This window comes from Echeneis naucrates, chromosome 10 (genome assembly GCF_900963305.1).
Source record: "Echeneis naucrates chromosome 10, fEcheNa1.1, whole genome shotgun sequence".
Classification (NCBI taxonomy): Eukaryota; Metazoa; Chordata; class Actinopteri; order Carangiformes; family Echeneidae; genus Echeneis; species Echeneis naucrates.
Window position 1 is genome coordinate 13,746,734 of NC_042520.1, and position 16,360 is coordinate 13,763,093.

The 16,360-nt window shown below is 37.8% G+C and overlaps 3 protein-coding genes across 3 annotated transcripts; all 3 read left to right on the forward strand.

Annotated features, from left to right (window-relative positions):
* Positions 1-4,131: 4,131 nt before the first annotated feature.
* LOC115050099 (uncharacterized) lies at positions 4,132-6,233 on the forward strand. Its single transcript, XM_029512834.1, has 2 exons — positions 4,132-4,286; positions 5,096-6,233. The coding sequence occupies exon 2, from the start codon at positions 5,098-5,100 to the stop codon at positions 5,887-5,889; it is 792 nt and encodes a 263-aa protein (XP_029368694.1). The 5' UTR covers positions 4,132-4,286; positions 5,096-5,097; the 3' UTR covers positions 5,890-6,233.
* Positions 6,234-11,995: 5,762 nt separating this feature from the next.
* LOC115050214 (C-X-C motif chemokine 10-like) lies at positions 11,996-13,170 on the forward strand. Its single transcript, XM_029513009.1, has 4 exons — positions 11,996-12,207; positions 12,394-12,508; positions 12,670-12,744; positions 12,856-13,170. Exons 1-4 carry the CDS (start codon positions 12,144-12,146, stop codon positions 12,917-12,919), a joined length of 318 nt encoding a protein of 105 aa, XP_029368869.1. The 5' UTR covers positions 11,996-12,143; the 3' UTR covers positions 12,920-13,170.
* Positions 13,171-14,890: 1,720 nt separating this feature from the next.
* On the forward strand, positions 14,891-16,078 carry LOC115050220 (C-X-C motif chemokine 10-like). The gene is made up of 4 exons (XM_029513018.1): positions 14,891-15,114; positions 15,301-15,415; positions 15,577-15,651; positions 15,763-16,078. The coding sequence occupies exons 1-4, from the start codon at positions 15,051-15,053 to the stop codon at positions 15,824-15,826; spliced, it is 318 nt and encodes a 105-aa protein (XP_029368878.1). The 5' UTR covers positions 14,891-15,050; the 3' UTR covers positions 15,827-16,078.
* Positions 16,079-16,360: the final 282 nt, after the last annotated feature.

The window sequence follows — 16,360 nt, forward strand, 5'->3', positions numbered from 1 at the left end:
TAAACATTAAACACGGTCAGATTTAGTGAACAGTTACATGTCGGATATAAACATTAAACACGGTCAGATTTAGTGAACAGTTACATGTCGGATATAAACATTAAACACGGTCAGATTTAGTGAACAGTTACATGTCGGATATAAACATTAAACACGGTCAGATTTAGTGAACAGTTACATGTCGGATATAAACATTAAACACAGAGTCAGATTTAGTAAACAGTTACATGTCGGATATAAACATTAAACACAGTCAGATTTAGTGAACAGTTACATGTCGGATATAAACATTAAACACAGTCAGATTTAGTGAACAGTTACATGTCGGATATAAACATTAAACACAGTCAGATTTAGTGAACAGTTACATGTCGGATATAAACATTAAACACAGTCAGATTTAGTGAACAGTTACATGTCGGACATAAACAGCACCCTCATTTATAATGATGATTGAAGGTAACGTCATTAATCTGTCATTCAGTCCAGTAATAGCGGGTCACTGTGGGTGTGCAGCCACAGCACCTCCAGGTAGAACACCTGTAAAAGTTGTCAAATATGGTGTTTTGAACTTTATGGTTACAACTGTGTGTGTGTGTGTGTGTGTGTGTTTGTGTTTGTGCATGTGTGTGAGTTAGGGCGACAACAGCAATAACTGCTGTTTACTTCTCTTTAACTGATTATTCTATTTCAACTTTTTAGTTGGAAAAAATGTCAAAAAAAAAAGTTTGAAGTTTTATGGAAAAACTGTAAAGAACTGGATCCATAAATAGTAACAGTATCAGTGTTGATTACAGTTGATCACATATTCAAAGCTTACAGACGTAAAAAACAAAAAAAAAAAAAAACATGAACACAAAACAGTATAAGGGGGGGTATAAAGCAGCTTATCTGGCAGGGGCCTCATGTTTAACTCTGGACATCTGGAGTTGTGATGTATCAGGAGACATTTTAATACAAGTTATAGAGTAGTAATACATTAAGTAGTAATTGGTACAATAAATTTTGTATAACATTTGGATAACAAACCCTGCTATTGGTTTTAAAGCGTGTAAAAATGACAAAAGGACAAAATGGTAAAGTAGACTAATAACAGCACCTTACAAGCCAAAGGTTGTGTTCGATTATGATGAGTTTTGTTTTCTGATGGTATCTGAATATGAATTTTGTTTCTGTGGTTTACTTTAATATTTGAATGTTATAGAGAAAAGCAAGCAAATGTATTGTCAATATGTAGGGCTGTTGGATTGCATCATACTTGTATTACTCTCACCAATTGCCATGGAACATATTTATTCCTAAATTGATTTTCTGAGAAAAAGTTCCTCCCTTCCCCTCAGAGGATGTCTGTGTCCTATTCCTCTGGATCCCTTAGGCAGCTGAAAGCTCACTGATAAAATCAATAACCAGGCTGAACAACAAGAGCCTTCCCCTCTATCCCTCTTTCAACTCAGAGTGTCTTGCTCTCTACACAGTGAAGCTTTTATCAGCCATAAGACATAAACATTCACCCATATCAATGTAACTGTTATTCAACCCATAAGTGAATGAGGACAAGGAATTCATGACAAACAAGATAAGTGGTAAACATGACCAGAAGTGTTTAACTTTCCTTTTGCCTTGGAACATAGGTGTGCCTTTTCAGAAATAAACTGTTTTTGATCCCAGATTTACGTACCTAACATCTGCTGCCATCATGTATGTATTATTAACACTTCATTAATGCTTAATGTATTTATTTTCATTCCATCCTTAATACAAGCATGCAGTCATTTACAATCTTGCAGCATTTTCATGAGGGCTTTTCCCAGCATGAGGACTGTTTTATACTTTGTATATCACCATCATTTTGTTTTCCTAAGCAATTACCTCTTTGATTGCTACATTAAAAGACACTCATGTCTGAGCTCCATATAAGGATATTCCTGTGAAACGCCTATTTCCCCATAAACAGACACAGACCAACTAGCACAACAACCCTCATATCTGGGGTGTGTGTGCTTGTTGTTTCGAGGATGTACATTTTTCCCATTGCTGTTGATGTTGTGCTTCCAGTTTGTCATTAGCAGAATCAATGAGTGCAGTCAGTGTGGTGCCCAAGGGTCTGTCAAGCCCATAACAAAGAGTCGTACAAGCAGGGTTGTTTATGTGACCGTTTGCGTCTCTGTGTGTTTCTTTGAGGCTAATTTAGCTCCTTGTGACTAGTCCATTAGAGTTCCATAAAAAGACAGGGATCTTTTTATAGGCTGAATGCAAAGAAGACGTGACTCATCAAGTTTAGCTGCCCCCAACACACTTACTCTCTCTCTCTCACACACACACGCAACTGAAGGCTGTTCTCCCAAGACACAGAGACCGACAGAGACAAGTGATTTAAGTATTTGCCTGTTAATATTATATCTAGTTACATCTATTGTAAAATGTGTATTTAATAGTAGTTTTCTTCACTAAATTCAGACTTCACAAAGAAACCAGCGATTATATTTGCAAAATATAATTAATGCATTTGTTTAAAACGTTGACCTGTGTAAAGTTGTAACTGATTTATCACAGTGGTCAGAGGCCTGAATCACTTTGTAATTTAAGACTTTTTGCCTCCAGGATTATACAAATGATATGCTCAATATAACTCATGCCATGCGTCAGAGAAATATGCTTCTGAATGTCAAAATGAAATCAGTAATCAGAATCACAGGAAATTGCAAAAAGGCCCTGTGCTGTAACATTTTGCTTAAATTTGCATTTAAACATCAATTCAAATAACAGCTGTTGTTTGTATTTTAGTGACATTAGAATAAATTTTCTTTAAAACTCTTAATCATATGGATATCAGTAGCCATCACAGTGAAGACCCATCTGGTGAAGCTCAAACAGGTGAAAAGTCTAATTAACACCTGGGAAACTCAGTCAGTGGGAGATTAATGGCTCAGAAGAATCATGGCTTCACACCAATGCTCAGGATGCCTGGCCTTCTAAACAAAATTGGTGCATTGGCTAGTTACGTTTAAAGTCTTCTTTAAATTTAACATTTAACCCACCCTTGGGGTCAACCAGGCCATTTCTCACAAAAGAATTTGCGTAATTTAGTTTGATGTAGCTGCACCTCCTACCATCAAATCTAGACAAAAAGGCCTTCACCTTCATTTACTGGATACACACAAGCCCACAAGCAGCTCTGCAGGTTAAAATGCCAAAGTGTTCTACCTATGGTGGTCTGAGTGTGACACGAAAGTTGTCATTTTAAAAATGCAGAATATTTCTTTCACATAATCAAAAACAGTGCAGTGTTGCAGTGCCTACTAAATCTACTTTCGCTTTTTATTTCTATTTCTATTCATATAACCCCCAACGATAACCAAATAATTTCCTCATTTCCAGTTTTTTTCTGCAGAGCCAGTTGAGCATTACTTTGAATGCTCCAGAGAAATTTTGGCCAGTGTTGTAAAGCTGCATAGACTGGTACAAACTCCTCGCAGCAAATTTGCGATTTGAAATATTAGGCTGTAGAAATAAAAACTTATTTCACTTGGCTTGACATTTACTATCATGAATCTTTGGGGGGAAAGCTTTCAAGAGAAGTAGTCCTGTGACCTCAGTTAAAAGTACACACACTGCACAAGTAAACATGCGTATGAAATGATTTGTATGATGCTTTAGATAAAAAGGAAACTCTGTTCATAACAACTCCGCAGTATATAGATTGCTGCCAAAAGGCTTCATTCATTTCAACAGATTTAGACAAATTGCACAGAATGACTTCATTCACTCGGTCATTTTCAGAAATAGCACAATACAAATATCCAGTTTCCTGTTTGTTTTGTTTTCCCTTCATCTCATTTTTCTTTCAATCCAACCACATCAATTTCCTCTTCTATACTTTGTCCTTTCTTTTTCTGCTTTCCCTCCCTCTCTTGCTTTGTTTTTCTCTCTCCATCTATACAGTTGGCCACTGACAGTGCTGAGGGAATGGATGGTGTCTATTTTTAGAACCAGGGAAGGAGGGCAAACCAAAAGTAAGAGAGCATAACAGAGGGAGAGAGATAGAGAGGGAGGGAGGAAAGGAGGAGGAGGGATGTGAGGAGAAGATAAATCTGCATTCTGCCACTGCTTCTGGTCAGAGACAGTTGGAGCTACAAGAGAAAGCAGCCTCCCTGGCTGGAGACACTGTCATATATATATTTAATAAAGAAAGCATATCTAGCTACCTGAAGCCTGCAGACTGATATTGGAAATTGCAAAAGGAGAGGAAAGAAGAAAGGTCTCAGCAAAGACCCATCTCTAAGCAGGTGAGTGTGAGAGCAAATTGTGCAGAAAACCTTGCATAATTACTGATCATGCTCAAGATGAAAATACACAGACTGCCTTTTCTGTGCTTCAGTCGAGAGCTGCTGCTGTGGAGCCAGATTTAGCTGCTGTATACCAAAGGTGTGGTCTAAATTTAGCCACGGTTACACCTTGGAAGAAACTGGGAGAGGCTGGTATTTTTGTTTGGCATGCACTATTTTTGGTATGAGGTGGAGACAAAAATAAATTGCAGGCTGTGATCAGGGTAACAATGTGGGGTTACATTTAGAGGCTGATACATTTTGTGGCTTTACACAACAAAGAAGGCATTTGAAATAGAAATCCATTTATGTGGCCTCTCACTACTCCTCGCAGAGATTGTTTGTATTTTAGTCTGCCGTTCCAAAGTAAGCAGGGGATGGTATCTGAAAGGGGAGAGAGGAGGAAAGCTTATGTGCGTACAAAATTGGATTGATATGGTTCAAAAGGACAATGTCCTCTCCACATAGAGATGTAGAAAAACTATATTTCAAAATTACTGTTCTTCAAATTATATTAATGTTCTCATGTCTTTCTGATACACAAAAGAGTAAAAACCTCAACAATAAGTCTCAGAAATGCTGGCAAATGAAATTGTTAGATTGTTTGTTTTTCTTTGTTTTGTTTTTATAAGGATAGGACAAGAATGTGTCCATACAAGGTGTTTGTTTCAAAATGAGAGAAGCCTAACTCAGAACAAATGAATGCAAAAATCCTACTCCTGCTGTCCATTATCCTTCTATGTTTTGACCTCTTTCATCCGTTCTCCCAGCTATGCGGCCACGGTCCAGACTGCTGTCCAAGAGAAGACTCTTGCTACCCACAATCAGTGAGGGCACAGAGGAGACGGTGAGGGATCTGAAAGAGGCCAATGCGCTCATCATCTCCAGCCACAGTCAGTCTGTCTCCTCAGAGGACTACCTCCTCTCCATCTGCCACCTGGCCCACCCCACCTTCCCCACAAGAGATCTGTCCCCTGACAACATCAGCACACCTCAGCTGGATCCTGTGCACCAGAAGCTGAGGCTGTCGCGGCACAGTGGGATTACATCAAACACCTTTGAATCCAATCACACAGTGGAGGCACAAGCTGTAGGTGTGCAGCAGGGAGGGGAGAGAGAACTGAGCTGCGAGCTGATGCTTGGAAGTTCTGACCCTTTGGAGTATCTTTACGGACACCACAACAACCTATCAGGAGGTATGACGAGGGCGTTTGTTGAGGGGAGGTTTACAAGGCAACATGGGAGTAGATGGGAGGGCTTGGCTCGAGCCAGAGCGCACAGTGTCCCCCATGCCTCGAGCCCAGACCTCCCACACCAACGCAAGAGCAGCTGCCCTGAGTTAGACACCAGCACTAACACATCAGCACCAAATGTCTCTCCAAAACACAGCCTATCCAGGCTCCAGACTGGACGAGGTGGCGCGGCAGCAACAGGAGCAGAGGGGGAGAGGCAAAACCCAACCATCAAACAGTCCCTCATCTCCCAGTGGATCTCTGACTGCCGGTCAGCATGGAGGGAGACGCGGGTACGAGCCTGTATGCTGCCTGCCATTGCTGAGATGTAAGAGGGACATGGACAGACAGAGTGTCAGAAGACATTCCTATATAAAGTATCATCATCTTTCTCTGTTGATGCATGGCACATTGGAGATGTGTAGAACTCTATTATACAGATAAACACCAGTAATACAATAACCAATAGCTCACAGCCACACAAATAGAGCCAAATAAATGTTGTCAAGATTGTCCATGTGTTATAACAATGCCGTTATATGCAACCCTGTATTATACTCAAAGTATGCTGGTGATCATAGAACATGATTCAAATGGACAGACTTGTAAAATCCTTTTATAATGTTGTGTTCTCTGAACTGAGTAAGAACGAATAAACACATTTTTGGGGGGGGGGGCTCTCAGCCAAATTTTGTCATCGCTGTTTGTTCCTTGCATGTGTAAATCCTTTGAAAATGAACTCTATTCTCAGTGGTGCCAGGCTCTGGTGTTTCTATGGGAACTGTCGTGGGATCCTGTGCTGGTAAACATGCGTGCTGAGAAACACAATCTGAGCTAGGATGATACCGCTCAAGCTAAACACACAAGATGTGTCATCTGTTTCAACAACACATTTGTCTGTATATCACAAGAAAAAACAGGAAAACTGCAATCATGACTTTACAAGCAATAGATAAATAAATTTATCAATTGACCTTTCAAATTTACTAACTAATGCTGAATTTGAATTCAACTGTAGAAATTGTATATATTTCCTTCGATGATCATTGAGGAGTCTGAATAGGATTTTCTGGAAAGCACATCCATTCATTCATTTCCAACCACTTATCTGGCAAGCCAGAAGACACAACTGACACAAAGCAAACCTCTGATGTAGCTTTGAAACTGAAACACTAGAGGGCAGGCTTATAGCATTCATTTTTCATGAAAATATTTTACATAATCAACTCATCACACATTTAATAACATCAAAGCACCAATAAGCAGGGCAGTCCTTTTCAGTACTAATGATATTGAAGCATCTCGAGCTGCATAACAGTTTTCAACCTGTCATTTACGGATTTAAGGATCAGGGACCTTCTCCAAACCATTTTTTTTTTTACTGACTCCAAAAACAAACTAAATGTGATAGATTTTGTTCAACCTTGCGGTGTCAAGTCATAATTAATTCAAATCATAAACAATATTGCCAGAAATATTCTCTCAACATTGCACAACCTCAGTGTAGTTGGTTACATCCGTTGTTTAGTTATTTGTCAAATGAAGAGTTGGATATAAAAAGGTATGATACCCTCCCCCACCTCGGCTGGGTGTTTTCAGTATAACACACCACAGTCTCTTAAACACTTCCTGTCTGCCTCCCTTAAATAAAGGAAAGTTTAAAAAAAAAAAAAAAAAAAAGTTTTGCTTTGACTTAGAATTTAGTCAAAGTTAAGATCTATGATTCCTTCAAATAATTGAGTTATCTTATATACTTTATATTGGTTAAAACTTAAAATAACACAACTCCATTTTTATTTCATTTACTTTTTATTTTGTCACACCTTGTCTCTGATTGAAGAAAATCCTTCAAATGATAATTGACTTTGAGAATTTGAATCTAAATCTGAAACGAGTTTATCATTAAGATATAAGCCGAGATGGCTTATATTTTAAAGATTATCCAGACTGACAAGGAATAATTATTAAATAGGATGTTTTCATGGCTGTGAGCAAAATAACATAATTCATACGTCCATCTTTGAATTAGGATGGGGCAGCATAGTGGCATATTGGTTAGCGCTATTACCTCACAGCAAGACATTTGTGGGTTTGATCCCTGGGCCTGAGGCCTGGGGCCTTTCTGTGTGGTTTCCTTCCACCGGCCAATGACATGCACATTTAGGTACATTGGTGACTCCAAATTGTCCGTAGGTCTGAGTGTGAGTGGTTGTTGGTCTCTGTCTGTCTCTGTGTGTTGGCCCTGTGATGGACTGGTGACCTGTCCAGGGTGACCCCTGCCGTCACCCAGTGTGAGCTGGGATTGGCTCCCTCACCCCCCATTGTCCAAAAACAGATAAGCAGTAGAAGATGAGTGAGTGGATCAATATATTAGGATGTATTAGAAGCTTCACAACCCTTCCTAATTTATATTATGGCCTTCAGAACTTGAAGTTGTTGGGGAAAGAGATTACCACACCTAGTTTTTATAGTTTTTATTTTACTGATGTATTCTGGAAAGTAGCTGACTCAGTTGATTATCTGTTTGGACAGGCTCAAAAACCAATTTGTAATAAATCAGAATTGTTCAGTCAAACAGGAAGATCTTTTCAGTGAACATGGACATAATGCACATTTTGGTTCGTGACCTGTCCAAAGTAAAACATCCTTCTTACCTTTAGCTTTACTGTATTTGAGGAGAACAAGCCCACTGAAGAATATGGGATCCCTGACATATGATAATAATGGAATAATGTTCAGCACTGCGGTGGAAGGAAACAAACCGCACAAGGGAACAACCCTGAGAAGGTCAGAGGAAACTAATGTGTGACCTTTCAACCTTCAGCATGAACTCAGCAACACTCAAAAGAGTTCCTTTTGAAAACAGAGTGCCATAAGAGGTTTCTTATTCATGTTTAAAGAAACACAGTCCAGAGTCTTTTCTTCTACTTAGTCTATTGGACAGGTTGTGTAATTGTGTAAACATTGATCAATCAGCATTGTCTGACAAGAGCCCAAAATCACTGATATGTATGACAAACGTTCTTGATTTTCTTTTTCAGAGGAGCATTTGAACCCTATATTCTTGAAAACGCTGCATTAAACTGCTAAATTTCAACCAGCTACAGCACAAAAAAATGCTGCTTCCAAATTAATGACTTGATGTAGAGATTATAATCATCAGATCATATAATAATCTTTGACAGGGGTCTCCACGGGTCACTTTCACAAAGCATTCACTTTAGATTTCATGATATCTTATCACTAATTGTAAATATCGCTTTTCAAATGAAATGAGAAGTGCAACTAAACCCAAACAGCACCCAAAGTCTGCAGAGGAAGTGAGTCTGCTGATGTTATTAGTTCCTGTTGGTTCATGGTCACATTTCATGTTGTTTTTTGGTTTTGGTTTTTTATTTTTTCTGTTGTTGAAGCAATGCACTACCTTGCAAAAAGGAAATATGAATAAATAAAAAGGTGTGTGGTTTGTAAATCTCTTGCACATGCAAACCCACACTGAGCCCCTCCACAGTAAAAAGGGCAAAAAGGAAAAACATAGTTTCCATTACAACCTCTAATATATTTCCTACTATCTGTGACTAAAACTAATGGTTATATAAGTCCTGAACTGCACATTTTAACAAGCTGCACTTCACGGACATGAACATTTTGCTCTTCTGTTCCCAAGAAGTAAATGCCACGTATATTAAAAATCTAACTTGCTGAGGGAAATTGCATCAGAGTGCAATTTCTTTGCGTCTGTTGTATTTTCCAAGTCTAGTATTTAGCCAATCACAGAAATTCTAGCTTCATGACTCATATATTAACACAATTAGATATTTGCATTGTAACAGGATTGAATGTGATTTCTAAACTGTCTTTTGTGAAGACAGAAGGCAAAGATGCTGACCATTGACCTTTTTGGTGTCTTCCATATACTGAAATAGGTGAAAGTCCCGACACAATTCACTGTGAGGGAATAACCCTGTTCTTAAATCAGCATAAGTCAAAAGAAGATAATAAAAGAACATAATGCAAAAATGAAATCTCAAGTTTAACATGTAGCAGCTTATCTTCTGATTTTATCTGCCTTTTAAGATCATTTGAAGTGTAGTTGTTGTTTCCACATTTTTTGTGTGGAGTTTTGATTTTATGATTTTGATTTGCTGTGGTTTTTCAGAGCTGTCTCGTATTTTCAACTCACATAAGATAGTAACTTTGAAACCTAGACACTAAAACCAAAATGATCAGTGGTGCTGCAGCCATCTATATATATATATATATATATATATATATATATATATATATATATATATATATATATATATATATATATATATATATATATATATATATATATAAAGTTTGAAAGTAATGTGAAAACTAGAATTATTTTTTTAAATAAAGATTTTGATATGAAACAATATAGCACCCAACCCCCATCTTGGCTGGGGATCTTTCTTCTATATAACACCCTGGTCTCCCCCTACACTTCCTTCCCTTGTGCATCTCTGCTACCACTCATGAATAAAGCCAAAATGTCATCAAAAAATGTTGAAATAAAATATATTCCTATATTGAGGTGAAATTAATATAATCAGTTAGAAGCTTAAAATAATACAATAATGTTGACATAAGGGAATATTACTTATATTGGGTGTTGAGTTGTGTTTGAGTGACTGTTCATTCTGGAAAATAGTTGGCTCAGAAGACCATAAGAAATAATATATTCTCTGGTTTATTTTCAAAGCAGCAGTCTTACTATAATTTCAGTGACCTTTGTGGTGTCAGCGGCTGGGATACAAAAGAAAAGAGAAGAGAAAATGCCCAAAAAAAGAAAGGGACCAAAACAATTCTGATGGAAATCTTTTGAAAATGAAAGAGGACATAAAACTGAAATTCACTGGCTGACCAGGATTTCTGTTGAAACCAAGCATTTCCTTTTAAATCAGTGACCTTAGGAGGGCAAATTATATCAGATATATGTGATGTAAATGTCAAATTCAAAATGTGAGCAAATTAAGATAAGAATCTCATAAAGCTATACCTACTGATTTTTTCTCACCTAAAATGTCGTGTTGGTGTGAACTCCATGGAAATACAGTGGAAGACATGAAACCATGTGTAGTTTTTCTAACGTCTCACATATTTGAGTTAACACAAGAGGTGTTAACCACAGAAGCACATGAAACATAATCCTGCAAGCAAGCTCAGCAGCTACACTTATGGTGCCATTTATAAAATACCCTCTATATCTAGGCTTACTGCTAATAAAAATGTTTCACCAAATCAATCAGAAACAACATAATGAGCAATTACTGAGTTGGCACACTTTTATCCAAAGCAATACAAGCAAGGGACATCAGTACATATTTGGTGCACTAGAAGGCTTTGGTGTAAGTAATAAATACTGCAGCTATTATATAAGTGCACCAGACCATATGAGTGAACACAATAAAAGTGTATAGAAGTTGGACATTGTGGGGTTTAAGGAGGAAGAGGTCTCAGAAGAGATTATATTTAAGAGTTTCTTGGAGTTACAGAGGGAAGGCTGCTGCTCTGAGAGAATTTAGAAAGTTGTCCAACCACATGAGAACTACAGATGAAAACATTGTCTGCTATCACATGAAATGGTTTTTGTACTTCACTTTATCCTCCTGATCCTGCCAGGAGGGTTATAATGATATGACATGTACATCCAGACACAGATCCATCAACTCAGTTCACCTCAACTGAAAGACACAAAGCTGATGGCAGAGTTCTCTGTTAATTATATTGCAAACACTGTAGCCAGAAATGGGAAAGTGAAATGAGGTGACCTATATGATCATCCCATCTCCTTCACTGTGCTACCTATCCATCAGGATCATAGGGTGTGCTGCAGCCAGATCACCGGTCTATTACAGGGGCGACTTAAAGAGACATACAGAGAAAAACAACCGCTCACACCTGCAGGCACTTCAGACTCAACAATTAACCTACACTTGCATGTCTTTGGACGGCAGGCAGAAGCCAGAGTACCTGGAGGGAACATGCAAACTCCACGCAGAACCCAGAACCTTCTTGCTGTAAGGCAATCAAATATTTCACATTCATTTTGATGTGATTTATTTGTTATAATGCCCACTCTTTGTGGTAACAGCATAAAGGAAATGTGAAAAGCTATTCTAAAAGATTTATCTATACAAAATGTGTAAATACAAGTTTGATGTCCAAAGTAAAGTGCATGCAGGTTGACAACACTCTTTTCAAAAATTTTTATATTTTACTCTCAGACGTAATAAAATTAGTTTATTATAGTCTAAAATTGTGAAAACTATCTGTAAGAAGACTTTTAGGGAAGGAAAATTGAATGAATCCTTGTTTTGAGTGTGGCTTTTGAAGTTTCACTTTCCACTTGCAGAATTTCCCCTGAATGATGAGGTCAGTGGTAAAGAGTATATAACACATACCTCAGCCTCCACTCTACACTTACTTGGCTTTCTTTGACACCAGCTGATCTTTCTGGCTGCACTTTTTACATATTCTTTTTCTACCATCTTCAAATCAACAATTAAGCTCTTTTTTGCCCAGCACTGCTGTCATCTGGACCAAAGAGAAAAAAACAATGTCTGGCATCATCAAAGTGTTTCTGCTCCTGGCTGTTGTGGTCAGCATCGCTAAAAGCCAGCGTAAGTTTTTATTTGACTTTCCATCATTCTCAACATTAGCCCTAGTTAATTAGACCTGGTCAATATGAGATTTGCTCTGATGATTTATTGATATGCTATGACTAATCATGGTGGCTGTAAGATGGAATTCTGTTCAGTTGGATCACAGTTTAATGAAAATGTTTCTTTCCTTGTTGTTCTCTCTAGGCACTGATTCTGGAGAGCAGTGTCTGTGTCAGCGTGTGAAAAATGCCGTGCCGAATGAAATCAAGGACATTCAGATCTACCCAGCAACCATTTTCTGTGACAAAGTGGAGATTGTGTAAGAGACATAGAATTTCTTTCAAACATTTGTGGAATTGCAGGATGTCATATATTTGATGTTAGTATGTAGTTCATGTAGCTGCGAGAAAATACCAAATTTAAAAGGAATGAAATATCATAAGATTTGGATGCAACTTATCTCTCTGTAAACTTCAACAGTGTCACTACCAACAATGGCCGTTTTTGCCTGAACCCCAACAACAAGATGGTTAAAAACTTCCTGGTTAAAATCCTGTAAGTATGTGCAATAATAGTAATAACAGTATTAATTAGTTCAACTTGTTTTTACCCACATTGTTGTAAAGAATCTTATGTCTGACCTTTCTGTTGTTTTATCATCTCTAGAAAGAGCAAGAAAGCCTCTACCACAGTGAAACCCGCTCATTCCACCAGCACAGCGAACAACTGACTCCTCTTTAATACCAGCAAAAACTAAGCTGCAACGACTTTGACCCCGAGAAAAGCCAGAACCCCTGACTATGGATGCAAAATTAAAAAGACGTTTTGTCTATTTATCTTCTATTTATACTGATGTGCACTTACAGTATATCTCATTTCTTTCTTATGTCCTCTGTTTGCTTTTGTAAATAATTTATGTCCTGTAAAGCAAGTGTTCTGCGTTTAACAACTTATTTTTTTAAATAAAAAAAAAAAAACCCACACAAAGAAGTGAGTAATTGTTTTCGTTTTCACTTTTGATACTGTTAGTCTGAAACAACAGTGCTCTCTTGTGGTTCAGAGCTGCAAATGCATAAACTATAATTCATGCACCAATTCACTCTTGTGACCTCAGACAGGCTTAGTTCGCAAAGAATGAAAAATCAGAAGGAATTGCACTATAAGATTTACTGTAGACGTGATAAATGAGTCTCACTGGTAGGCCTGCTTATATATCTGCTATGAGGGGGAACAGCAGAGCTACAGTCAGACTCTGGGATTACACGTTGGTAACCTGCAAACACCAAGTTTTCCTTTGACAGGGGGAGCTAAGACAAACTGAGCCTCATTGGCTGTAATCATCTACACCCATCACAGACACACACAATCTCAAGCAGTATATATTTATTCCTTGGGGATTTCCCTTAACCTTAACCCTGACCACTACATTTATATATGGTTAGAAAAAGTGTCCATATAGTACATGAATGAAATGAAGCAAGCACCAAATCTGCCAAATATTTATGTTTCTATTAACATACTACACAAATGCAAACATTTTCAAATACGTGCTACTACTTGAAACAGTTTGGAAGTGTTTCCTCTTTCTTGGTGACATTTAAAGACTAAGAGTTCACAAGTTGTGAATTGCACCACACTTATTATTCCCAAACAGGTTGCAGGGCTCAGATCAGCACTTCCGCCGGCTGCGTTGCTGGGTGCATTTTCTGGTCTGAGCTCTCTGTTTACTCTTCATGTCCAAAAGTCATGGATGAACCGACCGCCGAGCAAACCTACGGCATTTGTCTGTCCAGTTTGTCAAATCGAAACAGTTTTGCCAAAGTAAGCACCGTAGCTGTGAAATAATCTCAGACCAATTCAAAACATACTAATGGCACTCAGTGTACTAACAATTACATTTAGTTGGCAGATGGCTTTATCGGAAGAAAGACTAATAAAGAACATCAGAATATTTTCAGTGCTGTAAAAATCCTTGGTTCACGTATTAAATACTGCAACTCTTAAATAAGTGCAGCATATCATGTAAGAAAGGGCCATAAAGGTGCATAGAAGTCGAACATGATGGGGTTTAAGGAGATGAGGAGGTCTCAGAAGAGATTTTTTTTTTTTTTTCAGAGTTTCTTAAGCTACAGGAAGACTGAGAGAATTTAGAAACTTCTTCAACCACATGAGAACTACAGATGAAAACACTGTCTGCTATCACATGAAATGGTTTTTGTACTTCACTTTATCCTCCTGATCCTGCCAGGAGGGGTATAATGATATGACATGTACATCCAGACACAGATCCATCAACTCAGTTCACCTCAACTGAAAGACACAAAGCTGATGGCAGAGTTCTCTGTTAATTATATTGCAAATACTGTCGCCAGAAATGGGAAAGTGTAATGAGGTGACCTATATGATCTAATATTTATTTTATTTTCATCTACACAAACTGTATAAAGACATTTTTGATGTCCAAGGTCAACCGCATGTAGGATGGGACCATTCTTTTGAGCATTTTTTAATTTTTCTATTCACATACATATCAAATGTATTTTTAGAATCTCAAATGTGGTAAGATTATTAGTAAGGAGACCAGTAGGAAAGGAAAGTGGAATAAACTTCTTTTTTTTTCCTATAGGGACTTTTGACATTTCACTTTCCACTTGCAGAATTTCCCCTGAATGATGAGGTCAGTGGTAAAGAGTATATAACACATACCTCAGCCTCCACTCTACACTTACTTGGCTTTCTTTGACACCAGCTGATCTTTCTGGCTGCACTTTTTACATATTCTTTTTCTACCATCTTCAAATCAACAATTAAGCTCTTTTTTGCCCAGCACTGCTGTCATCTGGACCAAAGAGAAAAAAACAATGTCTGGCATCATCAAAGTGTTTCTGCTCCTGGCTGTTGTGGTCAGCATCGCTAAAAGCCAGCGTAAGTTTTTATTTGACTTTCCATCATTCTCAACATTAGCCCTAGTTAATTAGACCTGGTCAATATGAGATTTGCTCTGATGATTTATTGATATGCTATGACTAATCATGGTGGCTGTAAGATGGAATTCTGTTCAGTTGGATCACAGTTTAATGAAAATGTTTCTTTCCTTGTTGTTCTCTCTAGGCACTGATTCTGGAGAGCAGTGTCTGTGTCAGCGTGTCAGAAATGCCGTGCCGAATGAAATCAAGGACATTCAGATCTACCCAGCAACCATTTTCTGTAGCAAAGTGGAGATTGTGTAAGAGACATAGAATTTCTTTCAAACATTTGTGGAATTGCAGGATGTCATATATTTGATGTTAGTATGTAGTTCATGTAGCTGCGAGAAAATACCACATTTAAAAGGAATGAAATATCATAAGATTTGGATGCAACTTATCTCTCTGTAAACTTCAACAGTGTCACTACCAACAATGGCCGTTTTTGCCTGAACCCCAACAACAAGATGGTTAAAAACTTCCTGGTTAAAATCCTGTAAGTATGTGCAATAATAGTAATAACAGTATTAATTAGTTCAACTTGTTTTTACCCACATTGTTGTAAAGAATCTTATGTCTGACCTTTTTGTTGTTTTGTCATCTCTAGAAAGAGCAAGAAAGCCTCTACCACAGTGAAACCCGCTCATTCCACCAGCACAGCGAACAACTGACTCCTCTTTAATACCAGCAAAAACTAAGCTGCAATGACTTTGACCCCGAGAAAAGCCAGAACCCCTGACTATGGATGCAAAATTAAAAAGACGTTTTGTCTATTTATCTTCTATTTATACTGATGTGCACTTACAGTATATCTCATTTCTTTCTTATGTCCTCTGTTTGCTTTTGTAAATAATTTATGTCCTGTAAAGCAAGTGTTCTGCGTTTAACAACTTATTTTTTTAAATAAAAAAAAAAAAAACCCACACAAAGAAGTGAGTAATTGTTTTCGTTTTCACTTTTGATACTGTTAGTCTGAAACAACAGTGCTCTCTTGTGGTTCAGAGCTGCAAATGCATAAACTATAATTCATGCACCAATTCACTCTTGTGACCTCAGACAGGCTTAGTTCGCAAAGAATGAAAAATCAGAAGGAATTGCACTATAAGATTTACTGTAGACGTGATAAATGAGTCTCACTGGTAGGCCTGCTTATATATCTGCTATGAGGGGGAACAGCAGAGCTACAGTCAGACTCTGGGATTACA